This window comes from Trichomonas vaginalis, chromosome V (assembly GCF_026262505.1).
Source record: "Trichomonas vaginalis G3 chromosome V, whole genome shotgun sequence".
NCBI lineage: Eukaryota > Parabasalia > Trichomonadida > Trichomonadidae > Trichomonas > Trichomonas vaginalis.
This window is the reverse complement of record NC_067207.1, coordinates 13612387-13639538: the sequence shown is the minus strand read 5'-3', so window position 1 is coordinate 13639538 and position 27152 is coordinate 13612387. Positions and strand designations below refer to the sequence as shown.

The following is a 27152-nucleotide window of genomic DNA, read 5'->3' as shown; positions in this document are numbered from 1 at the left end:
CATTTAAAATGAAAAGTATATCAATGCAAATGATTCCAATTAATACATATATTAATGTTTGGATAAATTTCAAAATGTGCTGATTAGTTATTTTTTGTTTTAAGTATTTCACTAAAAAGAGCAAAATTATCGTTACAATAGGCAATCTGATTTCCAATGATTTGCGTTTCCAGATATAAACAAACAAAATATCTTCATCGCCAGTTAATTTACTGTTTGGATTAGTTTTTCCACCATGCGATTTTAAGAGAGCTTCCATTTCAGAATCTTCGATCAAAGAATCAAGAAAATCAATGTTATTTTCGCGAACAATATTCATTTCAATTTTATTATTTTTGAGAATATCTTCATGAGTTTTCTTGTTAAGCATTACAGCAATATCAAGAGGAGTCTGACTATTTTTATTTAAAGAATTTATTTCAGCACCATGAGAAATTAATATTTCAGCACCCTCTTTATTAGATAATAATGCTGCTATATGAAGAGGTCTATTTCCATAAAAATTTTTCATATTGATATTTACGCCATTTGAAATCAGAAATTCAATCATATCATTGTTGTTGCTTCCTAAAATTAAAGAATTTTTATAATCATCAGGTAAACTACATATTTTATCCATTTCATCAATAATGATTTCCTTGATTGTTCTATAATTATGCAATAATACATAAATAATAGCATTATTTCCATCATAGTCTGTTGTGTTGATTTTTCCTCCATGTGAAATAAGAAATTGAGCAATTTCTTTATGATTAAATAGTAACGCTAAATGTAGAGGTGTGAATCCATAATTAATAGATCTGTTTATTATTTGTGAACTCCTGGATATTAGAATTTCGATAACTTTTTTATTATTATTTACAGCTGCAAAATGAATTGATGTTAAGTTGGTTTTGTAGCTTCGACGATTGATAACGGCTCCATGCGAATTAAGCAACTCCACCAATTAAGGATTGTTTGAAACTACTGCAATTTCAAATGCAGATGGATACAAAATTGTCTGATAATTAATAACAATTTCTTTCATAATCAGATATTTTGCAATATCATTTTGTTTTTCCTTAGCTGCAACGGAAAGTTCTGTGTAGCAATGTTCATGTGCATAATTAATATCTGCACCTTTCGAAAGAAAATATTCGCAAAATGATTGAATATGAAAAGAAGGAGAATATACAAAACATATGTTCATATCATCAGTTGATACTAGATGTATAAGAAATGCACGAAGATTTTTGTAACAAGCGCATTTATCTATAGGATATCTTAAGTTGTAATTTGTTAGCAAATTCTTAATATTATCCATATTATGAGATGCAATTGCATTTCCCAATGTAGATGAATCAGGTTCTTGTGCTCTCAAACATTCTTCTATGATTTCTTGATTGTTTCCTAGAAATGAAGCATCAAGGCATTCTTTTGTGATAGGCACTTTGTAGGAATCTATTAGTGCCCAAAAACAATTAACTGCTCCTTGTTCGCAACAAAATTGAAGTATTTCACTAAGATTGTGATTTCCCAGGTTTAAAAAATTATATAATTTTTTCTGATCATCATTTAATATAATTTCATGAATTGTATTTGCAGCATCTGATTCTGAAAGAGATCTGATATCAAAATCATTATCACAATGATATTCTCTATTTATTGCTTTCATTACCTCTAGGTATGCATGACGATATTTTAATCTTTGAAGGCCAAAATTTCTTATCGAATGAATCATCTCTTGTGGTGTAAAATATCCAGTTTCTATCAAGTAATCTTTGATTTTCATGTATAACTTTGCTGCTGAGATTATATCATCTGAGTTTAAATTGTATATTGAATCCCATGCATCAATGTATTCATTATACTTATTAGTAAGTATACTATAACGCTTAGATGCTTTGAACGCATCTACTATTTGAATAATAAAGAAGAACATCATTAAATCGAGATCGGTGTCAAAACCATAAAATTTCCAATTTGAAAAATTAAAATTCTCAGACATACGATTATTTTTGATTCAAATGCTGTTCGGCATTAAAAGCAAAAATAATCATATTCATGAGAATTGCACATTTCAGACATTTTTGGGTCGCTTCGCGCACCTGACAAAATGTCGGAAAAGTGTATTATGATTTTTCATTGAGTGGCCTCATAAATTGAATTATATTCAATTTAAAAGAGGCTAAAAATTGAAAAATTAGAACATCTTCCATCATATGAGCTTCAATCAATTTCCAGCATGTAATGGAAATATAATTTATCACTTTCGCCATTATTACAGTTGCTTATTTTTCTACCCAAAAAAATCAATTTCATTTGAATCATTGCGCAATTTACATTCTATTTTACTATATGAGTAACTCTTAAACTATATTTGGGTAATTAAGCTATCATTTATTTATGAATCAATGAATCGATTAAACTATAAACATATTTTTATTATTATTACAAACAAACAATGTCATTTTTTTTCAGTCACTAAAAATATCACCAAACAACAGTTCTTCTTCTTTCCTCTTTCTTTCTGCCTCTTCCATTTCCTTCTTCATATCCTTTACCTTTATTTTCCTTGGACTAGATTTAGGCATCAATTTTCTTCCAGAAGGAATTTTCACTTCTTTCATGCATCTTTCCATTGTGATCTTCTTTTTCTCTTCGAATTTTCTCTCTAATTCTGCACGAAACTGTAGTCTTCTTTCTAAGTTATTCCTTGTTTCGATTTCATCAAATTTCTTCTTGAGAAAACTCGGTTTAACTGATTCCAATGATCTGTAGATTTCTTCCATTTTCTTTCAAAATTCTTCTCTACAATGTTATAAACATAACCGTACTCGGTATGTTAATGGATAAATATCAATAATTAACTCCTTTTCCTTCGTAAATTATCTTATTCTAATTTTTGTTAGAGATTTACTCAATATTGAGGCAGAAAAACGATAGAAAGACATTACCTAGGAAAATTGGTTTACTTCAACCCAATTATCAGAAGTTTGAAGTTGTCGAGAAATTGTTGAAATTATATATTAACTTAATTGCATGAGATTTAAAGATTGATCATGCAAAAGTTAATCATACTTGCGGAATTATTTAGATGGCAAAAATTGAAAAGCCTAGCAAACTGTTTCCAATAATGAAAAAATAACTTGATATAAACTATTAAAAATCGAATACTTTCATTTTTTTCTCGCAGTTTATAAATTTCAACAAGTCAAATATCTCTTTCATGTCAACAACAAACATTTGGGAATAGCAGTTGAACTTGAGTCGTTTGTTACATTGAAGAACTGTCTTGTCTCTAAACATAGTTGTGTAGAGTATATGTTGACAGAACAAAATTCGTTTCAAATGATGTCACTGTTCAAGCTGTAATAAATGGAAGAGTTGCTGCCAAAGGTGCTATATTTGATAGAAATAATGTGCATATAGAATTTAGAGATCAAGCATATGGTGAATTAGCATTTGAAGTAATTGTGTCGTAACTTTCGATGATTGCTTGCGAAGGTGAAATACAAATGACAATGCGCATAGTTTTTTAATGGATTGTCAAACTGCAACTATCAGTTGAGAACATACACAGAAAAAAAGAAGTTGAGAAAATCGCAAAATGGACAATGAGTTTCTTAATTATTTTTCAATTGAAAAAAAGTGAATAATTGAGTTAATTTTAATCGTCTTTCCTTATTGTCATTTTTCTGTCACTTTTTCAGTACTAAATAGTTTGTATCAGGAGACTCTTTATTTTGTCTTGCTTGCAATAATAATTCCTTCAGTTTCGTTACAATTATTCCTGGCTACTAGATGATAAGGGTTCCATCCACTTTTAGTTTTAGCATTGATATCTGCACCATTTGAAATAAGAATTTCTAATGTTTCTTTGGAATTATTAATGGCTGCCAGATGAAGAGGGGTCCAGTCATCTTCAGTTTTAGCATTGATATCTGCACCATTTGAAATAAGAATTTCTAATGTTTCTTTGGAATTATTAATGGCTGCCAGATGAAGAGGGGTCCAGTCATCTTCAGTTTTAGCATTGATGTCTGCACCATTTGAAATTAGAATTTCTGATGTTTCTTTACAATTATTTCTGGCTGCTAGATGAAGAGGGGTCCATCCATCTTCAGTTTTAGCATTGATGTCTGCACCATTTGAAATTAGAATTTCTGATGTTTCTTTACAATTATTTCTGGCTGCTAGATGAAGAGGGGTCCATCCATCTTTAGTTTTAGCATTGATGTCTGCACCATTTGAAATTAGAATTTCTGATGTTTCTTTACAATTATTTCTGGCTGCTATATGAAGAGGGGTCCAGCTAAATTCAGTTTTAGCATTGATATCTGCACCATTTGAAATAAGAATTTCTGATGTTTCTTGGTAATTCTTAAAGGCTGCTATATGAAGAGGGGTCAATCCACCTTTAGTTTTAGCATTGATATCTGCACCATTTGAAATAAAGTATTCTAAAAGTGATGAAAGATGGAAGTTCAGAGAATAAACAAAACATGTGTTGATATCATTGGTTTGATCCAAATAAACTAAAAATGATTGAAGATTATTGTATTTAGAGCACAATTTTAAATCAATTTTTTTGTTGTGTTCATTCATCAAAAATGTGACAAAATCGATATTGTGTGATATAATTGCATATTTCATGCATTCATTATCTGGTTTTTGTACTTTCAAGCATTCATACATAATGTCTGGATTTCCACCCAAAAACGAATATCTAAGACAATCTGGAGTGATTTCTGATTGAAATTTCGTTATTAAGATCTTAAAACAATTAACAGATCCATGATAACAACATAATTCAAGTAATGAAATACCTTCATATGAATATGGATATAAATTACTTTTTAATTTTTGATTTTTATCAAATTCTTCTCCTTCTGTAAAAATTACCAATGCAATTTTGTCATCATCCATAATAGATCTGCGAATTGTCTTTTGTTCGTGAATATCAGATGAATAATGAGAATATTCAAAATCGTTAAAACTTTTTCCCTCGTTTTCATTCAATACTGTACTGTATTCTTTGTAGAAAAGGTAATTAAAAACTCTGTTGATTTCGTTAACATGATTTAGATGGTATTCGTCAAAAATTTGTTTGGCAATCGCTAAATATGACTTCATGTAGCGGTTGTTATAAATTGAAAGTTCGGATATATCAATGATAATATCACCAGGGGAAATTTGATAAGAGTCGATAAGGTTTTGTTTGATTTTTTTGTAAATTGCGTTTAATTTTTCTTCGTCATTTGTTTTCAGCATGTACAAAGCATTGTAGACGTCATTATATCCTGTAAAAATCTCCGTCAATTTGTTATAATGAGTTTGGTTAATTTTTCCCTTGGGCATCAACCAAAAATTTGCACCTTTTTTGAACTTTTTTTTGAATTTTTGAATTTTTGAATTTTTTTTTTGGAATTTTGAGTTGATCAATTAAGCAAGATGAGTAATGTGAATGCTTTATATATCTCACAAAGTAATGAGTTAAAAGTGAATTTTAAAAAATTATTTTAAATCACAAATATCATCCTAATTATCCCTTGTTCTAAAAAGAATAGTACTTTGAATTGATAAATCATGATCTATATTAGTAAAATACTTGAATGAAAAGTGTAAAAGTAAAGTTTTTATTCATTTTTATATTAGATCTAAACAAAAAACTGCTTCATATTAATATTCTAGTGGAGAGATGAGATTATGTTGGTATTTGTTAGCATTCAGTAAACATTCTAATCTTGAATTTTATATATTACTTGAAATTATTTACAAATGTGATGTTTTGCTTCGATTTATGATTAATTTTATTAAAATATCTCGATACTTATCTTGAACAAGATTGTTTCTTGAAGAACTCAAAGATTTTTAAGAGATTTCTTGCATGAACCACTATTTACGCAATAAATTAAGATCATTTCTCCATTAATTTCATTCTATATGCATAATCAGATCTTGAATCAGTAATTCATGTTACAAATATATACATTAACACAATATGTTCATACTCAAAGTCTTTCTTGGTCATGAGCATAATTAGATCTATCCAATTGCTAACCATTCCACATATCACCTTCTATCGTCTTATACTGGTGTACTTTTCGCATAAGAATGACGATAATGGAGGAAAAAAAAACCCGTAAATCCCCCGGAAAAAGTGATTTCAGTAATCGTTGCCATTCCGGTTGTGCATTAGAATTCATTTTCTGGTTCAGTCGAGCATACGAAACATCAAACATTCAACAATTTTTTTGATATTGCTTATATAAAATTTTACAAATAAATGTCAAGTTTTGTTAGTTATTATTATTTTTTTTAATATATAAATTATAATGTCTAAACTTCTTCAATCACCTTCCAAAGACTTCATTCTACCCATGAATATAACGGAAGAGCTAGAGAAATACGATTACGCAACAAAGCAAAAGTTCGGGTCGTATTGTCTTATTTATGAACATTTTGACACTAACGAGTGGTACGAATTTAAGGATTGCGATTTCGAAGCCAAACTCGAAGAAATTATCCCGAAAGTTTCAATTCAAAAAGTATTAGTTTTATGCGAAAGACATTTAGATTATCTTCACGTCTTCTTGAATTTCTTTGCAACAATTAATCAAAAACAATACCCTCCAAAGCATTTTATTCCATTCTTAATTAGCATCGTCCCCTTGTTACCCATTAAGTGGATTTCTAAATTTGCACTTCATATCGATGATGTTCGCTACACTTATTTATTCCTTACTGCAGCATTTAATAGCTGTATCATGGTTAAACCTGGTCTTTTGCAATTGTTGCAGAGGAATCAAGAAATCTGGGATAAATACGTAAAGCGCTATAAAATCGAGGGCTCCGAGCATTACGTAACAATTTTGCAGCATCTTGTAGAATACAGAACCGCTTGCAAAGAACTCATTGACTACAAGATCGAATACAAATTGGCAGATTATCTCAAATGCGATAAAGAAGAGTTTATGCTTAAGATGGTCCGCCAATCAGATTCCCCTGTCAAGTTCTTAAAGGTGCTGAAAGCCCAGATTATCCCTTATTGCCAAGCAAATCAACTCGATGTAGAGTCGCTTATCGTTAAAGGCATTCCCAAGAAATCATACGATGTACCATCCAAGCTAAAGATCCTTTCCGACTACGTTAGTACATTAAGACTTCGTTCTCAATTCATCTCCGATATGACTTACACGTCCGACGAAGAACTACAGCAGATCAAGGACTACGCCAAGCAGAACAACTTGGCCTACGAACCAAATCCCCACGTTGTCGAGTCCTTCGAGAACAAGCCAAGAATGGCATTCCGCGCAAGATCCGGATCCATTGGCCTGATGCTCCCCAGTACAACAGGCGGCGCAAATATTCCTGCCGCTCGTTTGAACACCAGCTCTTCAAAAGCCGGACCACTTAAGCCTCCAACGAGATCTGACGGATGGAAACGTTCCCCGTCAATTGAACTCGAAAAGAACAAAGGCAGCAACGATAACTACTCTATTATCGCTGATGGAAAGGCTGATAATCCAGCTGCTTACGCCGAAAGACTCCATAAATTCAGAAATTCAAAGGAAATCCGCCCAATTTACGACTTGGCCGAAACGTACGCTATCGTTGTTTCATACGATGACTTCCAAGAAACGTCAACCCGTATCAAACTGTTCGATCAGCTCATAAAACAAGATGGATGGGATAACTTCACGACAATTTGCCAAGTTCTTACGATCCAACCATCTGATTTATTCGAGCACTTAAATACTACCGACAAATACTTCAATTGCGGAAAAGATATTCTTCCAAAACTTTTGAATATTACGGATCGCTGGAACTCCTCGCAGTTTATTAAATACCTCGATACAGCTGTAAACAACTTCTGGGCAAATCTGCCATTCACGGAGTTCGCAGAGCTCTGGATCAACGCTTTACAAAATATCTATACAAAAGTCAAGCCAGAATCAGTCGACTACATCGTATTCCTCTCCAGAGTTGTTAATACAGCACAATTCCTTACAGACGCTACTCAACAACGCACTTTAATTAACGAATATCAAAAAGGAAGAACTCTTGAAGAACTCGCACATATTCTTACAGATTTCGGTCAAGAACAAGCTGCTAAGTTCATTAACAAGAAGATCGCGAACTATTCTGAAGCACAATTCATAGAAGACTACACATCAAAAGATATTCGACTCGTTTCTACCGCCGTTTTACAAATCCGCTTCATGGAAGATAAGCAAGCAGCTGTGACAATATTACAGCACCTAATTCCAAAGGTTGACGGTCAGGAATATACTCTTATTGCTTATGCCTACGCTTTACTCTACGATCTTGACTTCCCATGCCAGAGCCAGTTGGATATCCTTAACAAGCTTCACTCTGGAGCCAAAGTTTTCGTTAATTTCCACGAATTGATCGCAAATCCACTTGAAACTCTTCAAGCAGCGACAAATACTGATACTATCCAAGGTATTCTTCCTATCGCCAAGGCAATGAACATCAATGAAGATAAACTTGTCGTTCATGTTATGACAAATAAGATGAACTCGCAGTATTTCGATGATTACAAGCAGTACGTTAAGCTTCTCCGCCAGAAGTCACAGGAAGAACTCATAAAAGTCGTTGTTCCTCGTCTGAAACCCGAAGAACAACCACAATTCTTCCAATCCCTTGGCATGGTCGAACAACAACGTAAGATTCAGACAATTTCCGACCTTTCCAACAATGGATTGAGTGAATTCTCTACATCAGAGCTCTTGAACAACCCGAAGAAATTAATTATCGAATTATACAACAAAACCGCTCTTCAAGATCAACTCGGAAAGCGTCTACACAAGATAGTAGAAAGAATAGCATCGAGATATTCCATAAATCCGAAGGTTTACAAGCCAGAAATCATCAAACCATGGCTTTCCGCCGAATATCCACCATTTGAAGAGTCAAAGAACATCTTGGATCCAAACTCAACCGAGCAGCTCTACGCAGCGGACAAGAGCGCTGTCCAACAAGCACTTTTCGTGTTGAGAACATGGACAATTTTGGATTCTCTTTCATGGGTGAAGCGGTTCATCGAAGAAGAGGGAATTCCATACAGAGCCAAGGCCAGAGGCATTGCCTGTTTGTTCTCTATTGGCGATTTGGTCACATTACAAAAGACATTCGGAGATATCGAGACTCTCAACGCCGAATACAAGTATACGATACTTGCAGCCCACTGCCAGGCATTTGGACACGATTTCACGCCAGAACAAATGCATCCTGACAAGATTGAAGAGACATTTAAGGAACTTCAAGATCCATGGGCACAAAGCATCAGATCCGCTGTTTTCCTCGATAGAGATGATGAACTCATTCCTTTATTCACCAAATTGGCCGAAGGAAGAAAGTTCCAATGTTTGCAATTAATTGCAAGGGTCCAAAGCCAAAGAGTTATACTGGATAAATCAGTATCTGAGGCACTGATCCTGTCTATCTCAGAAGCATTCGAATCCCTGCTAAGGAAAGACGATGGAACTAAAGCTGCAAAATCCAGACAGCAAAAGATCCTCAGAACCGTATTCAGAGTCATGTCAATAATCCCGCAGTTCGATTACGTCATCATAAATGGCCAGCATACTCCGCTTGAAGATGCCATGAAATTATTGATCTCGTCCGGACTTTCTGTTTACGCCGCTGATATCACCTCCCACATGACTGAATTAAAGACAAGAAGAAGAGGCATTTATTCGCTCGTAAGAAACGGATGCTACGATTTGGCTTTAGAATACGGTTTCCCATCGGAGCAAATCTTCGAAATCATCCTCGAGACAGATCTCAAGGCCGCAACAGAGACAATGGTCGACAACTCCTTCATTCAGTTCACAAATTGGATGTACAGACAAGGAGACAAAGCACATCTTAAAGAGGTCAAGAACTACTTGAAAGACCAAGGAAGAACTAGAGAAATAAAGAGAATGAAGGAAAGATTTGCAAAGATCGATGCGGAGAACGAAAAATAAAATATTGTTATTATTTTATTAACACCTGGTTATCAAATGTTTTTTATATGATTATATTCCAGCATTTATATATAGAAATAAGATTTTGGAATTTTTATTGAGTTTATTTAAGTCGCAAATTGATGAATTAGGGTTTAGCTACATTTGCTTATTAATGGCTTACCATTGAACTTATTCTCATTCAAAATTTCAATCCAAAAATCATCTAATAAGTTGAAACTTCCATAATACAATGTAAAAAGAGCTTAGATAACGTGAGAGAAGTTAAATTGAACTATTTGTATATCATATAAATGTTTCAATTCATTTCTCAATCTTGATTTATGTAAATTTAGGCAAAGTTATAAATAATTTGGAATGCACATGACATAGGATCATTAAAGATATTATTATAAAGCAATGACATCATTTTTGAAGAATTTTTAAACGTACATTATATGTCGAGACTTGTTGAAACACGCCGTGAATTAATTATTCATGATCTGTCATCAACAAACACTTCTGATGACTCATCAAGGAGTGAAGAACTAAGAGAAATAACACAACTTAAGAAATCTATAGTAAATTTTAAAAAAGAAAAAGATACACTTAATCGAAAGATAGAAGCATTAAAAGATGATATAACAACTGCTGAAAATGCAAATAATGTAGCAAATGCAAATTACATTCGCGTAATGAGAAAATTATGTGAATTACTTGGAACACAGATGAATCAAGATGAAGTAATACAAAAAATTGCAGAGCTTAAGCAACGTGTAGTAAAATCAAGAGAAGAACGTGATGCTCTTCAAGTTCAAGTTTCTGCTCAAAGACAAATAATGGAAGATAACATGAGAAATTCTCAATTCATGACTCAAAGTATTAAAACAGACATATTGAATGCTTCTTCTAAAGTAACAAAGACAATTTCAAAAGCAAAAAAGGCAATTCAAGATGCAACACAGATTAAAGATATAATTAAGGAGAAAGAAACACAATATAATGAATTGGTAGCTAAACTCAATACAGCTACAAATAGCAAAAATAATGATCCTAAACAAATATTAAATATGCTGAATAAAAAGGCAACAGAACTTCATCCATACTTCACAAGAACACTTAAGAAGCTAAAAATCGATTATAATTCAACTAACAATCTTCTCGACTTACAAAACAAAATAATTAATCAATTTAAAGCCACAAAAGATTCTTCTCAAAAGGTCACACCGGTCAACCAATTTAACAATGAAATATCATTATTAAATGAGAAACTTTCTCAAAGAAAACAAGAGTATAATAATTTACAGAAACATTATCAACAAAAGCTTAATGAAATAACAACAGAACAAGATAAAAAGAAAGAAATCTGTGTTTGCCCATTTAGAGATCAGTATGAAAAAGAAAAGGCTCAAAGAAATAAAAGATTGAGAACATCATTGAAAGCAGCTTTAGAATATAGTAATAAGAGTTGGATAGTTCCAAAATCGCATAGTGATATTTGCCAATTAATAGTTTATTTTGCAAAAACTCTTAAAGATGAACTCCATCAGATTGAATGTTCGGAAACTGAAGATTTCAATATCTTCAATTGCCTTGAGAAGAAAGTACAGTACGTTGGTAAACAAAATGCAAAAGTAATTAGCATTTTGCAATAATTTTCCAATCGTTTGTTTTTTTACTTATTTCGTAAAATTTATTGTTTGTATTAGTGACTTAAAAGAACTATATTTTAACTATCCAAGAAATTTTGCATTTCGAGTCAATTTTTAAAAATTCCATTCTTATCACAAGTTGCAATGTTTCATAAATAGAATTTCTCAAGTTTCTATTTGCATAATTATTGGAAATTTCGATTTTTCCAGACTTTATTTTTTCATTTCTGAAGATGTCGAAAAATGAGCTAATTATACCAGAATCACTGTATAAATCAAAAGATGCCTATGAAATATTATGGAGCTTGACCAGTAGATCACCTGTTGATGTTTATAATGAATTGAAACCATATATTGAAGAAAAAATTATAACATTATTTGAGATCTCTCATATGGTTGGTCAAATGGCATACTATAAGTTCCATAGTGTAAAAAATGTAATTGGGTTTTACAGGATGATACTAAAAGACAATCCGAATTTCAAATTTATTAGCCCTTTTTTCCCCAAATATTTTATTGATTTAATGAATAGCCCTGATTTCTCTAATGATAATGTATCCGATGATACATTATATCAAAGCATCTTGGATAAATTTAAACAAGATGTTTACGCGAATGCTCTGATATTTGATAAGGCAGATACATTCATTCATTTAATGGAATGCACAAGAATGACAATGCTCAGTATTCCATTTTTCAATTTCGATCCGAATTTCGAATTTTCAAACGTTCTTGACATTTGCGCATACTTTGGATCAATAAATTGCTTCAAATATCTCATTTCCAAGTTAGACATCAAACAAATTTCTTCGCAAAACACCTTTAGATGCGCTTGTATCGGTGGAAACATGGAAATCGTCAGAATTTGCGTCCAAAACAACCTTTATCGCGATATTTTATCATTTGCATGGGCAATCAGAACACACAATGATGAAATTGCCGACTGGCTTGCCGAAACCACGGATTTTATCGATTTATATCATCCAACAGTCTCAGGAAACATCAAGAGAGTGATTCCATTGCTCACACAAGAGAACCTTGACGACGAGTGCAAGAAACTTATCGGCGGAATTTCAGCTGCCTGCCAAATTTCGAATATCATACTTGCAAGATTTATTTTAAAACACGTTCGATATCCTTACGAGCATATATCACCACTATACGAATCAATTGTTTCGGGAAATGTCGAATTGGTCAAAGAAATAATGAATTTTGATAAAGATATCAATAAAGTCTCAAATGTTAATCAAACACCTCTCAGTTTGGCAATTAATCATGGATACATGGATATTGCACAATTCTTAATTGAAAATGGAGCTTCCATTGACAAATCATTGGAAGATAACTTTTGTACTCATTCATTAGTTACTCACTTTGATGTATTAAAGCTGTTTGTCGAACATGGACTCGATGTTAATAGGAAATTCTCTGGTCTTCAAGGAGAAACTTTGTTATTAACAGCAATTCAGAACGGAAGGATGGATTCAATCCAATACCTCATTGAAAAAGGTGCAAATTTGTACTATAGGGATAGACATAACCGTTCTGCAATGCATCATGCAGTTTTGGGCGCAAACTTAGAAATCCTCCAATTCTTAATTGAAAAAGGCTTCGACATAGACGACAAAGACGAAGGAGGAGAAACTCCGCTCCAGTTACTTGCCGAGTTCATCGTAAACGTACCAAAAGAATATCAAGATGGAACAATGGCAACAAAGGTCAGGAATGCACTTAAATTGGGTGCAAATCCAGTTGTCTCTGTTTACAGAGAACCTGCTGTTATTGATGAGGAATGGATTCGAAACAATGTTTAATATTCTTAATTAAGGTCCCTTCTTCAGAAAAATTGAAAGAGAAATACAACAAAAGAACCTAAATTATGAAATTAGGAATAAAAAATATTAGAAGTATTTTAATTATTAAATATTGTTTTAGATACATGCAACAATCCCAGATATTATTCAGCTAAGATAAACGATAACAAATGAACCTCCGATAAACTAAAACTATCTGTTTTTGCTTTGAAATCAATCTAAAATGAGTAGCTTACCCGACATCATATAGTTCTAAACTATCGATAGCAGAATGCCAACCTCGATAAAAATTCCATTAATTTTATACTAAAAAGAAATCCATGGTAAATTAAATTTAATTACAAACAAAATGCAAAATAAATATTAAATAATTAAAGCGGAGCAGGGTTGTCGCCTTGAGTTCCAGAAGCGTCATCGAGTGAATTTGCTTTTTCACTCGATTTTTCATTGATACTGGAACCATAAGAGCCGGATTGTGAGTATAAACTATCCGATACTTCAGTAGAATAATATCGGTTTCCAGATATATCTTCTGAATTTTGATCGGCTCCATCAACTTTGGGGCTGAAATGCTTCCGGACCAAGATAATGACAATAACGATTGCAAGAACAGCAAGTACGACACCAAGAACTAATGTAATTGGGAATTCTTTCGATAGTGGCGTAGGGGTAATCTCATCTCGTTTATAATCAGTTACCTCAGGAGATTCGAGACTTTGCTCGACATATGAAGAATCAATTTCAGAAAACATCGAAATTGAAGGGGCAAAAGGTATTTCTCCTGATAAAGATGGTATGCCAGATATGGCATTGAGTGTCGCGGACACTTGGTTTTCATATCGAACTTCATTTTCGATAGAGTTTATTGTTTGGAAATCTTTGAAAGAAACAAGGCCAAGAGAGCCATCGGAGTTTAAAGTCGGCTGGGGGTTTGATGCGTCTGAAATGGTAGATTCTGGAAAATTAGTATTAATCTCTTTATTAGGCTGATTTGATAATGAAACATTATCTCCAAGAACTAAGAGACTATTGTAAATGTATGTGGTTTTATTAGATGCAGATGAGTATTGCATTGATACGGTGTAATTTGAGACTTCTTTAGTTGAGAAATAGGTGTGAAAAACGTATTCAATTCCTGATCGAACTGAATAGGAGTAAGAGAGTGATGTAGATGGATAATATTTGATTTTTTGGGTTTTGCATGTTGTAATTAAGACGTATACAAAATCGGTTTTTACATTAACAATAGCTCCATTGCGTGTTGGACCCAAATGCATGAATCCACCGTTATTGTTATTTTCTTGCCAAAATATTTCTAAAATAAATCCCTTTCCAAAGAAAAATCCAGGTTTTGTATAAAAACAAGTTTTTGTATTCGCCTGCAACTCAAATTCTGATGTTGCAGAGTACATAACAGAAGAACATTCGTCAGGAATTGTTGCGTATATATCAGGTATTTGATCAGATGACAGAGTGAGACATTGAAATAGAATAACAAACATTATTTGCTAAATGATTATTTTAATCGTTTTCATTTCAAATTTTTACAAAATCATCCAACGTGCTGATCATAATATATTCATAATATATACATATAATATGAATATACAAAATAATTAAAATTGATATAAAATTGTCATAAATGGATTCAACGGATTGCAAAAGTATATAGAACAAATATTTTCGAATAATTTTTAATATAACGTGCTTAATTGCAATTTCAGTGATAATTCAAATCAAAAATAATTTTACATTTTTAAATTATAGTATAGAGTTCAAATTTTCGACTATCTTATAAATAATTATATAATTGTATATTTTCAATGATAGGAAGCTTTCAATTAGATCCTGAGTGTTCCTATAGTTCCAAGACGTATGACTTGCCATATCTAACAAATAATTCGCTCATATTGATAAATTTTATAAATGATTTTTAATATATTTTTTATCAATATTTTCAATCATAATGGCAAGCAATTAAAAGATATGATGACACTATTGTATTCCATGAAATGGTTGGCTGGTGAGCATAATGTATATTTATACCCAGGAACTTACACTTTTACTGCAAAAGGTGGTTCTGGTGGCAATTACACACGAAGTAATTATGATTCACCAGCGCCAGGCAAAGGTGCCCTTATCACAGGCACATATACTTTTGAAAGCAATAGTAAATCTGAATTTCGAATCGTTGTTGGTAGCGATGCCTCCGGAAACACCGCCGGAACTCCAGATGGAGGCAAAGGAGCTGTATTCACAACAAGTGGCATAACTGTAACGGCAGGCTCAGGTGGTGGTTCTAGTCGAATCTCCCTTAATGGAAATCCTATTATTGTTGCCGCAGGTGGTTCAGGTGCAGGATATCGTGCAATTGGAGCACCAGGTGGCTGCAGTGATACCGTATATCACGTTATTTATACAAATTACAATTATAACCTTGAAGCTGCTACAGCATCACCATCTAACACCGTTGAATGTTCTTCCAATGAAAAAGATGGGAGAGCTCAAAATCCTCCTGGCAGCGGTGGCGGTGGTGGCGATCTCTGTGGAAAAGGAGGTATCGAACCAAATACAAATGATTATGCACCTAAAGTTGGATTTGGAGGTAAATCGTATATGATCAATGGTTTCAGTTGTAACCAGGTCATGAAACAGAATCAGGTCCAAGCTTTGTACAAATCACTCCTTTTCCATGTGATTCACCATGCCAAATCTGTTACTCAGACAAACAATGTACTAAATGTCCAGATGGCAAAATCTTATCTGATGGAATATGCATTGATAATTGTCCACCAGGTTCATCGAATGTAGGTGGAAGTTGTGTCACATGTCCAAACAACTGTGCATCATGTTCAAGTTCTACAACATGCACACAATGCACAGGAAGCAACATTCTTTACAATGGACAATGCTATGATACTTGTCCAATTGGTACATTTCAATTAGGAAACAGTTGTTCTCCATGTTCATCAAACTGTGATTCATGTGAAAATTCCGCAACATGCAAAAGGTGCAAAGATGGTCACAAATTATACAATGGGCAATGCTATGAAACATGTCCATCTAGAACATATCCATCAGGAAACATTTGTTCTCCGTGTCCATCAAATTGTGATTCATGTTCAGATTCGTCAACATGTAATAGATGTTCAAGTGACTACAAACTATACAATGGACAATGTTATGAAAGATGTCCATCAGGATCAGACACACAAGGTAACTGTGCCACATGTCCAGCCGATTGTTTAGTTTGCACAGATTCTTCGACATGTAACACATGTGCAGGTAACTACAAACTATTTCGTGGACAATGTTATGCAACATGTCCATCCGGCTCATACGCATCAGGTAGCCAATGCTATACTTGTCCATCAAATTGCAAATCATGTTCAAGTTCTTCAACCTGCGAGGAATGTGAAGATAATTACAAACTTTTCAACTCGAAATGCTATGCAACATGTCCAAATAACACATTTATTGCAAGCAAACACTGTCAAAATTGCTCAGTTAACTGTGCTTCATGCACAAGTTATTCAACATGTGATAAATGTTCAGAAGAGTATTACCACTTTGGATCTACCTGTATTAAAAATTGTCCAGATGGATTTTTTGAAGGTAAAGTGAATAATAAAGGAGAATGTTTGAAAGATCACATGTCTTTGATCAAAAGATTTATTGATCTCAAAGTAAAAGGATTACCAAAGTTAATTATTAATCAAATTAAATGATATTATTAATATTTTCTTTATTTTATTTAAAAATTCAAATTTAAATAATTGTTGGTATATAAATGAGTGTCTAAATATACAAAAAAGTTGTATTTGATTAATTTTCGAAAAAAAGTTTTCCGACACGGGGAGTCGAACCCCGCTCCAGCGGATGAGAACCGCTTATCCTAACCGATGAACGATGTCGGATTCACGTTTATAAAAAATCTAATATAGTTATTACTTATATTTTTAATTTTCAATAATTCGAACTGGTAAAACAATAAAAATTTTCTTCTCAATTGTTTTGACTTTTTAGATGCACCCTTTACATGGTAAAGCCCAGGATCGATTCTTTACCATGACACATCAATTGATATGGTTACAGTATTATGGTTCAGAGTTTCAAACAATTCTTTTTCCTCCTGGAACTGATCCAAATTTTATTTCTCTGTACAACCAAGTATCTAATTCATTTACTCTAGCTGAAGATCAAACAAATCTACAACTGAGTGATGAAATTTCTAATGAAGAATACTTAGTTACGTTATTTGGATTAGATAAACCTATTTCTGCCCAACAATATGATTTTTTGACATATTTATATCAACACCAAGACTTAATTACGTCCAAAGAAAAGTTCACATCAATAATTCATCCAAAAATTTTACAAATTTCTTTTAAATTTTTTTACCAATACCATAACAATCTTACAGATGCAAATAAAATCAACGAAATCATTGTAAGCAATACATCCATCCTGATAAAGATCTTATTTTTACTCCCTGAATCGATAAAAACGGAAATTCAGTTTTTAATCATTCAATTTTACATGGACATCACTCAGCAGTTTCTTGTTTACAAAAGAGACAGCAAGAGCGAACACGTACAGACATTTATGGAAGAAATATTCGATTTTGTGACGAATTCTTCGTTTATGGAAGAAAATCCACAGATAATGGACGAAACATTCATATTCCTTAACAACCTGACCAACCTAATTTTACAGCAGGACCCAGTAACTCTCTACGAAAACTCAGATTTAAAAATAATTTTAAAAATTATTTCGATATTTAACAGATACGACCAAAATATACAAGGCATCAACAAGTTCATGATGAAAATATTCAAGCCAGCCCTCCAATTCCTTCAAAAAATCATTTCTGTCCCAAATGAATTTTGGAATTCTGAAATCATCAATCTGGGCTACGGAATCATGAAGGTTATCAACACAATGGTCCAATACGTACCAGAATGCCGCGATAAAATGAATGAACAAGAAAATCTTTTTGTAATTTTGAATTTTATCTTCTTTTGGATCCATAATTTATCAATCTCTGGATTTCCTGAACCTATCTATCCTTACATGAATGCTTTCGCCATTCCAAAAATCCCGACAATCGATCAAAATCCTTCAAAATTTTATTTCTTTGAATTTCCGATCACAACCGCCGCCAAATTTTACGAACCTCCGAATTTTGAATTTATTGATCCCATGATATTGAAAATACTAGATTTGTTTGTAGAATTGCAAAATTTTATGAATTCTGTGAATTTTCTTTCGAAAACGTTCAAAAGACTGGGAACTCTCGTTGAGGAGTTCATGACTACTGATGAGTATCACACAATAATGCTTCTTTTCATTGGAAGTTACATTTTGTACAAAATTAATTTTGGAATTGTGAAATTAATACCGAAAAACGGCTTAATCTGGCAGATAATATTCCATCCTTTCCTATATGATCAGATGCGAGTGGTAGATAGTAAGTATTACAACTTTAAATGCTTTTCTCGAAAATTAATTTACGAAATCTTAGAAAAACTGTTTAATGTATCAATAGATCATGCCAAATTGTTATTAAAATACTCTGTGAACCTTCTGGGAACTGCTCCGATGCATATTAGCGCTGAACAAATCAATTTATTATCAAATTTTATTAAAAACAATCCAGACCACTTTAATTCGATTGTTTATATACCAAACTCATACAAAGTTATAGTTTATTATGGCACAATGATCAATTCTGATGAATATCAGTTTCTTCAAGAGGATTTCTTGAGATTTTTAATGGAATCGAGCTTTGTAAAGATAGTAGCTATCTCACTATTTCGAAATTCATCCATTATGACCTTCGTTATGTGTGAACTTTTCGATATTTCGAAATATAATTTTTATGCTTCCTTAATTTTCACTGCTTTCTCAAGGTTTTCGATTCCTTTGGACACATACATCTACTCCCTGTCATACTGCATCGACCAATGCATCCAGAACCCTTCAGAACAGAAAACACGCCAATTATCTCAAATTTTGACTGATTCTATATTGATAATCGGAAATAGAACCGAAAAAATAACCGCTATCTCCACAATTTTGTTCGACCAATTTACGAAATTGATGAATTTGGCTAATTTCTATCCTTATATCGTTAATAGCATAATAGGAGTTGTTCGTTCGTTCGTGAATATCTCAAAGGTCTATTATCAGTCAACAGAACTCCTTTTTACGACGAATTACAAATTTGATGCAAAATTTGTGAATTATGAGACGTATGATAGGATTAAGTTTATAGTATTTGGTAGTTTGGACTCTGTTCAGAACATTGCTGATGCTAATTCTTTAGTTTTTGCGTATAATATTTTATCAGATTCAGATTACATGAAAGAGATATTGAAATTAGTATGTTTAGCCATGGAAAACTCTTTGTTTAATACTTTGAAGGTCGTTTTCTCGAAATTTCCTCGTTTTGCCGCAGATATTATCACAAAACAAGAAATACCAATGGTATTGCTCATACAAATACTCTCCGTGGTCATGCATTGCTATTTCTCCCACGAGCTGATGAATTCTTTGACTGTTTCTGAGTTTAAGAAGTGGCCATATTATTTATGTGATTTAATCGACTGTTCTTTGAATGTTAAGCATTCATTTCCAAGGTCTTTCTCATTTCTGAACAGTTCTGACTCGTACATCGCTCTCCCTGAGTTTTCAAACTCAAATTCTTATCCTATAACCGTTTTTGCGGAGTTTTATGATGTTCTGAGTGCACAGAGTATCAATTTCATAACGATCAAAATGGAATCAAGAACTTTTTCGTTGAATTTTGACAAATATTTTTATCTTTCAATAAAAACGAAAGAAAACGAAATCAAACAAAAGATAAATGTTCAACAAGAGTATCCGTGCCAAATACATTTCACAATTGGCCAATTTTCTTTGATTATTTTGATAAATAATACAAAAACCGAAATTCCTTTATCAGAAGAAGGAATTAACCTAGATGATGGTAAGTACAATGTAGTTATAGCCTCAAATACCCAATGTGTCGTTGGAAATATCTTTGTTTTCCTCCAAGAAGAAGAAATTTACCATTTTGACCCTTCAAATGGCCATGGCAACTTTATGTCGAACATTTCAACCGCAAACAGAGATGAAGCAACGGTTAATGGCCTAATAATACGAAATAATGATGATTTATTCAAAAAATTCATCAATAACAAATGTATGACCTACATAGCAACAGCCTGTCATGATTATGATACTGCAAATCACTTGATTTCCACTCTAAGTAACTTGTTTTCTATTGATTCAAAATTTGAAGAGAAAATTATTGAATCAACTGACATTTTGAACCCATTGACATTAATTCTGAACTTAGATAAGGCCATATACACCAAGGAAATGATCACAAACATGTTTTCTCTCTTCAATAAATTTAAAAATTTAAATCTCCGCAGCAAAATCATGAAAAAGGTCTGGTTTAACATTTCCTTCTGGATGCAGTTGGACGAAAAGGTCGTGTCATTCATTGCTTCCTCGATTTTGCCTGAAATTTACTATGATAACTTAGATTTGTGTCTGGAACTCAATTCTGTATCGAACATGTTGAGTTTTGCATGGCATACAACCGATGAATTGGCCATTTCCTTCTTCAAAGTCATTATTTTCCACTTACAATCTGATTTGTCCGAAAAAGAGCGGAATTACATCATAAAGTTCATTAATCATGCATCAAGGTTTAAGTCACAATCGTTCTTGGCCTTGATTTTCGGAGTTTTGGAAGGATCGAATTATAAAGACAAAATAATTTCAGATTTGTTCAAAGAAATGGGCAGTGACATCATAATTACTGCGTTTTATGGGAAGGACGACTTCAAAATACAAATTGATGAAACGGGATTCTTAAATTTGGCTTCAAAAATTCATGATTCTTCTTTACCTGATATTTTGATTGATTTCTTGTTTTCCGTGGCCCAGTATCAGCAAACAGACCTTTTCAAAAAGTTTATTCATGTTTTATCCGCTGAAATTCCGAAATTTCACGAAATTAAGACAAAATACGCAACGGAATGGATCATGATAGCCATTACAAGATACAATGCAGTTGTTGATATAGAACTTATTGATTTTGTTGCAAAATTCTTTGATAAATTGGAAAATTTGAATAATTCTGTGAAATTGATTCATATTTTCCTCCAATTACTCAAGATTGACGATGTAGACTTCCTTTCTTCAGTATTTATTAGGATGTGCATCTTGAAATTTTCTGGAAATATCGAAATCAAAATTTCTCAAGCTCTTTCACTATTGGTGTATCGGCCAACAATTGATAATGATATTTCCATGCCAAACAACCTATCTTATCTATCAGAAATCATTGATTTCTTTTCAAAATATGATATCTCAAAATTTTCTTTGAAAAAGATTGAGAAACAGAATATAATGTTGGCCAAATCCCTCTTTGACTACATTTCTCAGCTTGGAACTCAATTCAAAAAATCAAAAATTAAATTTTCCCAAGAACAGTTCATTTCTGTGCTCCAGATTGTGTCCTACCTCATGCAACAACTCGTTTCCTTCAATGTCGACGTTTATTGGAAACAATCTTCAGATTATTTGACTGCGGACAATTTGATAGAAAGTGACATCACGGCTTTGTCCATTTTTGTGTTCACCTGCTATTATTACAACGAAAGAACGGTCTTTATTGATTTATTCAATAAATACAAGTCAATCCTCAGCAAAGCCTTCTACGATGACGAAGATATAGAGAGCAACGTTGATAACTTTGTTTGCGGAGCTCTGGCTGAGATCTACAACTACACAGACTTATTAATTTTTAATTTGTCAAAAAGAATCAACCAAAACATTGATTACACCTTGAAATCTGATAGTCACGTAAGAAATGAATTCATTGCCACTGATTTTTACGTAATTGCTGAAATTGAGAAAATCAAAACCGAATTTATTCTGAAAAACCGAACTAATTCGTCCGAAAAGTCATTGCTACACTCGAAGAACTTCGAACCTTTCATTTATTCCAACTCTCGGCTTCAATTTATCGAAAAAGAGAGTAAATACTGCACAAACATCATAATTGTGCAAAATGGAAGGGAAATAAAGACGATTATTTCGTATTTTGGCCCGACTTTGATCGTCGGAGGCTTTGAAATCCAAATTTCAGATATTAAGTTTGCTTTTACGAAGAATTACAAAGAGAAACAAGCAATTGAGCTATTTTTGAATAATTCCTATATGATTTTCGTTGTTTTTGACTCAAATTTTGAAGAATACAAAAAATATTTGTTGGATAACAAAGTTTTGATGACTCCTGACTACGCGAAGATGTCTGAAGAATGCTTCATTGGCCAGATAACTCTCCAGGACTTTCTTTTGTACATAAACTTCGGATGTGGAAGATCTTTCAATACTCCATCGAATTATCCGATATTTCCTCGTCCAAGGGATGATTTCTCTGTGGTTCTGCCAGAATTTCCTCAAAATTTTGTAAATTTGATGATAAATCAAAATAATGAAAAAAATATTGAGGAAAAAGTTACAGAACTCACTCCAGAATTCTTCTTATGCCTTGATGCAGTCAAATCCTTCAATGTTTCTCTAAAAGACATCAAAAAGAACATTGAATTTTTATATTCAGATTATTCTCTGAAAAATCTTCATATTTGGGTCAACAGAATCTTCAATGTATCCATTCCATCACTCTACACCATTGCAAACATCAAAAGAACCAAGTCAATCACGTTTACAAACTTAGAATTCGAAATTACTGATTTGGATTCGAATATAATGGAATTGAACATTGAAAACACAACAATTGGTTTGTTGTCACCAAAGAACTTCAAGTTATTGAGTGTTTTGGTGTCACAAAAACAAAAATCTTTGATAATTAGTTCGAAATTCGATATTCCAATGGATATGAAGTTGGATTCGAGTATGAGAGCTATTATATCAAAAGATAACTCAATGGCAGTCGTCTACAACCATTTTGAACAAAGTTTGAAAATAATATTTTTCAATAATTCTGTTCAATGCACAGTTGTACCAGCGATTGTCAATATATGTGATATGAGGACCTCCCAGAACGATTCTGTAATAGGAATTTGCGAAGATGGAACGATTTTCAAAATTTCATCAACAAATCGAAAAATTTTGAAACTCCAAATCAAAAATCCTGTTTCTGTATGTTGTTCTGATATTCTCATGACCGTCGCGATCCTTCTACATGACGGGACTGTCTATTTGGTCAACACTTCCTCATTAGAAATTTTCCATTCATTCAAAACCGTCGATGGCTTTGAAATTCCGAGAAAAGTCGAAATTTTTGACTCGGGATTCATCTGTGTTTTGGCTATTGGCGGAAATACGAGTCTCCTGAGATCGTTTACATTGTCTGGAGAGTACATAGAGTCCTACGCTCATCCTTATACTGTTTTGGCAATGAAAAAATTGGAAATTTACCATAATTTGTCATGTTTGTTCATTTCTCTGGATTCTAATGAAAGTTTGATATTGAATGCAAGGACATTCGAGGTTATAAAGATAATAAATACTCCGAAACCTGTAAGAAAAATTTCTTATTGCAAAGAAAGGAGAACTCTCGTGGGAACTTGCAAGAATAACTCTATATTTTTGTTAATAGTTGATATTTAGTAAAAATGTGTATGAAGATTATTGTTTTTAGTTAGAAATAATCAAATTATATTTTTTGTACATCTATTTTAATGTCTGAATGATATATTTTGTTTATGCAATGTGGGTGAAAGCATTTTATCACATTAGATTGCTTTAAATTCAAAATATCGTTGAGATGTCCTAATGGTGAATTATTTAAGTATATAATTGAAAACAAGAAACTTGGTGAAGAAAATGCTAAGATAATCTTTAAAGAGATCGTTGCTGGGCTTGCTTACGTTCATTCTCTTAACATCGCTCACAGAGACTTAAAACCAGAGAATATATTACTCAGTGAAACAAACCACATAAAAATAACAGATTTTGGCTTCTCCCGGTACGTTGGCGAAAACGGATGGGTAAAAACTTCATGTGGTTCACCATGTTATGCATCACCGGAATGTATATCAGGCGAACAGTATGACGGAATCAAGAGCGACATGTGGTCAATTGGTGTTATTTTGTTCGCAATGGTAACAGGAATGCTTCCATGGACGAAGAGAAATAAGAATGCATTATTTAAGCAAATACAGCAAGCAAAGTATAGAATGCCACAAAATATATCCCCTGAGTGACAAGATTTGATATCGAAATTAATTAACCCAGATCCAACGAAAAGATTGTCTGCACAAGAAGTGTATAACCACCCATGGCTTGAAGATATACCTTATGTTCCTTCTGCTTATGAAAGTGAGAGTTATGTTTCGCTGAAGAAAATCGATCAGTTCTTCCAAGTAGATGTAAGCGATGATGACAGTAACGATGAAGATGTCGAACCAGTATTGATCACATCGAGATCGGAAAATTATAAGACGATCTATTCATATATCTCTGATAATTCAAAATATGAACGTAGTGGATTTAATTCTCATAGCGTTCTGAACAAAAGAAAAAGTAAGGTATCAAAGAAAATTATCATTCCAACAACATATAAAAGTACGATCAAAACAAGGCCAGGAATGAAAAAGGTTATACCAAAAAGATCATTGGTTTAATTAATTGTTTGTAGATTAAATTGTTTTTATAAATTAACCTCTTTAGTTCTTTAAATTTCATAAATAGTAAGCTTGTGGACCTAAATGAGTTGAAAGTTGTTCCGAATATAATGTTTTTACGATTCATAACAACAAAGAAATCGTTCAGAATATAAAAAGAGTTAAAAAAGCAAAAATAATAAGCGAATTAAGAAATATATCGGGAATGGCTATTGGTTATATGGTTTTCAAGTATGTCAAGATTCCATCGAAAAATGTAAAAAGTGACATATTATATTTTTACTAAACAGTGCCAATTAATTGGATTAATGATTTAAACATTATTTTTTTCGATAAAATTGTAAAGTGTTTTAAGTTTGATATCATTGAAAACTTTTTATAACGCCCATCAATAGATATGTAGAAAAGTTTATGAATAAATGATGAGATAGATGCAGTTTTAATCAATAATATCTTAAAAAATAATTCGAGGAGGATCAGTTTATAATGAAATTGGTTTTGAATTGAAAAATCATTATTCGAATACAACCAAAGAAAATTATAGAATGTTGAAGATGTGTCAAATATCTATAATGCTTTTACCTCATTATAATCCGCCCAAATTTGTTATCAATTTTTTTATCCATAAATTTGGTTGACATGTGTATTTTAATCATTTGAGTGTTTGTTCAAAAGAACTATTTTGTTAGGAGCGGATAGTTAAGAATTATTGAAAGTATATTTCAAAAGCCCATGAAAATTGAGATTATATAGAAAAAATAATATAATTGTATGACTAATAAATTTCTTGATAATATAAAACTTTTTAATAAAATGTATTTCAACAAATTCCAAATCGATCAAAAGCTATTGGATTAACAGCATATACCTTTAATATATTTTTATCCTATTTGGACGATTTCACTAGCAAATAAGTCTATCTGACCGACAAAAAATTAACTATTTATTTTTCTTCTCTTTCTATTCCGTTGTTATATTGCAGTGAAAGAAAATTGTCAACTACTCAAAATATATACACTCAAAATTCTGAAAAGCTCAAAGTTTTCATTGAGACCTTCATAAAAATAAGGAAAAAAATATTTATAGAAAAAGAACATGTTTAATAAAAGAAATGTATGTACAAAATAGACTGATTAAGCAGATGAATCATCCTCTAACACTACATATTTGATATATTTACTAATTTGAGCCCAATTATCTTGGTACCACTTGAGTATTACGCTTTTACGCCTCCGGGCATCGCGGTCTAATTTGACTTGTGCATATGGTTTTATAGCTTCGGCAATGGAAACTAATTCATCTTGTGTAATTTTCGAGCCAAAATGCTGGCAAAGGCCTGCCCATGCATCGCTACATTGAGGATTAAATCCACTAACTCTCTGTTGAACTCGGGCGATTTCATTATCGCGTTCACGCTTTCTGTGCATTTATTAATATGAAAAGGTGACAATATATTTCAGTTATTTTTTAACTATTGTCAAAACTCGTCATATAAAATTACGAAAATGTCATTTAACTAAAATGGAATTAAACTCTATCAAATTTTTATGTAAAATCTTTTTTCCTACAAAAGAATGAATTTGTGTAGCAAAAATTTCGAACCTTGAAAATTCATTGAAATCAATTATTTTCCAATTTGATAAATCGTTGATATTATCCGAATCTAAGCATAATTCAAAATGAAACTCCGTCAATTTGACCTAAACTGTGGGTCGTTCACAAAATTATCATTACAAAAAATGAATTCTCTAATAAAACCATCTCTCATTAATTTTTCCTTAAAATCCTCTTCAAATCGATGATTCAATTTTAGGGACAAACCTCTGCTTCGTTAAATTCATCTTATTGTTGCGAAAAACGATTGGAAATCAACAATTGATTTATTGTGCTTGTGGAAAACTATAGCTCACGAAGAGGTTTATTATTCAAAAAAATCAAATGAATGTAAAATTCATGTTTTATCAACGGGTATAATACATTTTATGGATATATGATATATGTTTAACTGTAATAATTTATAATCAAATCACAAAGAGTTCATTTCGAAATTGAGCCTGA

At 32.4% G+C, this 27152-nt stretch overlaps 11 protein-coding genes, 1 non-coding gene and 1 pseudogene across 13 annotated transcripts; 6 read left to right on the top strand and 7 right to left on the bottom strand.

Annotated features, from left to right (window-relative positions):
• TVAGG3_0330890 (spectrin binding) lies at positions 1-619 on the bottom strand (the record flags this gene model as incomplete). Its single annotated transcript, XM_001325865.2, has 1 exon — positions 1-619. A coding segment is annotated over one exon (619 nt), but the record flags the coding sequence as incomplete, so codon positions are not given.
• Positions 620-946: 327 nt separating this feature from the next.
• Positions 947-1987, bottom strand: TVAGG3_0330880 (spectrin binding; the record flags this gene model as incomplete). Its single annotated transcript, XM_001325866.1, has 1 exon — positions 947-1987. One exon carries the CDS (start codon positions 1985-1987, stop codon positions 947-949), a length of 1041 nt encoding a protein of 346 aa, XP_001325901.1.
• A 325-nt stretch (positions 1988-2312) lies between these two features.
• TVAGG3_0330870 lies at positions 2313-2778 on the bottom strand (annotated as a pseudogene). The gene has a single exon: positions 2457-2778. A coding segment is annotated over exon 1 (322 nt).
• A 105-nt stretch (positions 2779-2883) lies between these two features.
• Positions 2884-5368, bottom strand: TVAGG3_0330860 (ankyrin repeat and SOCS box-containing protein 4 family; the record flags this gene model as incomplete). The annotated part of the gene is made up of 1 exon (XM_001325864.1): positions 3721-5340. The coding sequence occupies one exon, from the start codon at positions 5338-5340 to the stop codon at positions 3721-3723; it is 1620 nt and encodes a 539-aa protein (XP_001325899.1).
• A 949-nt stretch (positions 5369-6317) lies between these two features.
• TVAGG3_0330850 (kinetochore-associated protein 1 family) lies at positions 6318-9978 on the top strand (the record flags this gene model as incomplete). The annotated part of the gene is made up of 1 exon (XM_001325863.2): positions 6318-9977. One exon carries the CDS (start codon positions 6318-6320, stop codon positions 9975-9977), a length of 3660 nt encoding a protein of 1219 aa, XP_001325898.1.
• Positions 9979-10414: 436 nt separating this feature from the next.
• TVAGG3_0330840 (uncharacterized protein) lies at positions 10415-11611 on the top strand (the record flags this gene model as incomplete). Its single annotated transcript, XM_001325862.1, has 1 exon — positions 10415-11611. The coding sequence occupies one exon, from the start codon at positions 10415-10417 to the stop codon at positions 11609-11611; it is 1197 nt and encodes a 398-aa protein (XP_001325897.1).
• A 521-nt stretch (positions 11612-12132) lies between these two features.
• Positions 12133-13422, top strand: TVAGG3_0330830 (protein ubiquitination; the record flags this gene model as incomplete). The annotated part of the gene is made up of 1 exon (XM_001325861.1): positions 12133-13422. One exon carries the CDS (start codon positions 12133-12135, stop codon positions 13420-13422), a length of 1290 nt encoding a protein of 429 aa, XP_001325896.1.
• A 303-nt stretch (positions 13423-13725) lies between these two features.
• Positions 13726-14924, bottom strand: TVAGG3_0330820 (uncharacterized protein; the record flags this gene model as incomplete). The annotated part of the gene is made up of 1 exon (XM_001325860.2): positions 13794-14924. One exon carries the CDS (start codon positions 14922-14924, stop codon positions 13794-13796), a length of 1131 nt encoding a protein of 376 aa, XP_001325895.1.
• A 428-nt stretch (positions 14925-15352) lies between these two features.
• TVAGG3_0330810 (serine-type endopeptidase protein) lies at positions 15353-16452 on the top strand (the record flags this gene model as incomplete). The annotated part of the gene is made up of 1 exon (XM_001325859.1): positions 15412-16233. The coding sequence occupies one exon, from the start codon at positions 15412-15414 to the stop codon at positions 16231-16233; it is 822 nt and encodes a 273-aa protein (XP_001325894.1).
• An 815-nt stretch (positions 16453-17267) lies between these two features.
• On the bottom strand, positions 17268-17339 carry TVAGG3_0330800. Its single transcript has one exon. It is a non-coding gene; the product is annotated as a tRNA-Glu (tRNA).
• Positions 17340-17443: 104 nt separating this feature from the next.
• On the top strand, positions 17444-24102 carry TVAGG3_0330790 (BEACH domain-containing protein family; the record flags this gene model as incomplete). Its single annotated transcript, XM_001325858.1, has 1 exon — positions 17962-24078. One exon carries the CDS (start codon positions 17962-17964, stop codon positions 24076-24078), a length of 6117 nt encoding a protein of 2038 aa, XP_001325893.1.
• A 128-nt stretch (positions 24103-24230) lies between these two features.
• On the top strand, positions 24231-24674 carry TVAGG3_0330780 (serine/threonine kinase family; the record flags this gene model as incomplete). Its single annotated transcript, XM_051230426.1, has 1 exon — positions 24231-24674. The coding sequence occupies one exon, from the start codon at positions 24231-24233 to the stop codon at positions 24672-24674; it is 444 nt and encodes a 147-aa protein (XP_051100156.1).
• Positions 24675-25963: 1289 nt separating this feature from the next.
• On the bottom strand, positions 25964-26864 carry TVAGG3_0330770 (uncharacterized protein; the record flags this gene model as incomplete). The annotated part of the gene is made up of 1 exon (XM_001325857.2): positions 26228-26521. The coding sequence occupies one exon, from the start codon at positions 26519-26521 to the stop codon at positions 26228-26230; it is 294 nt and encodes a 97-aa protein (XP_001325892.1).
• Between the last annotated feature and the right edge of the window lie 288 nt (positions 26865-27152).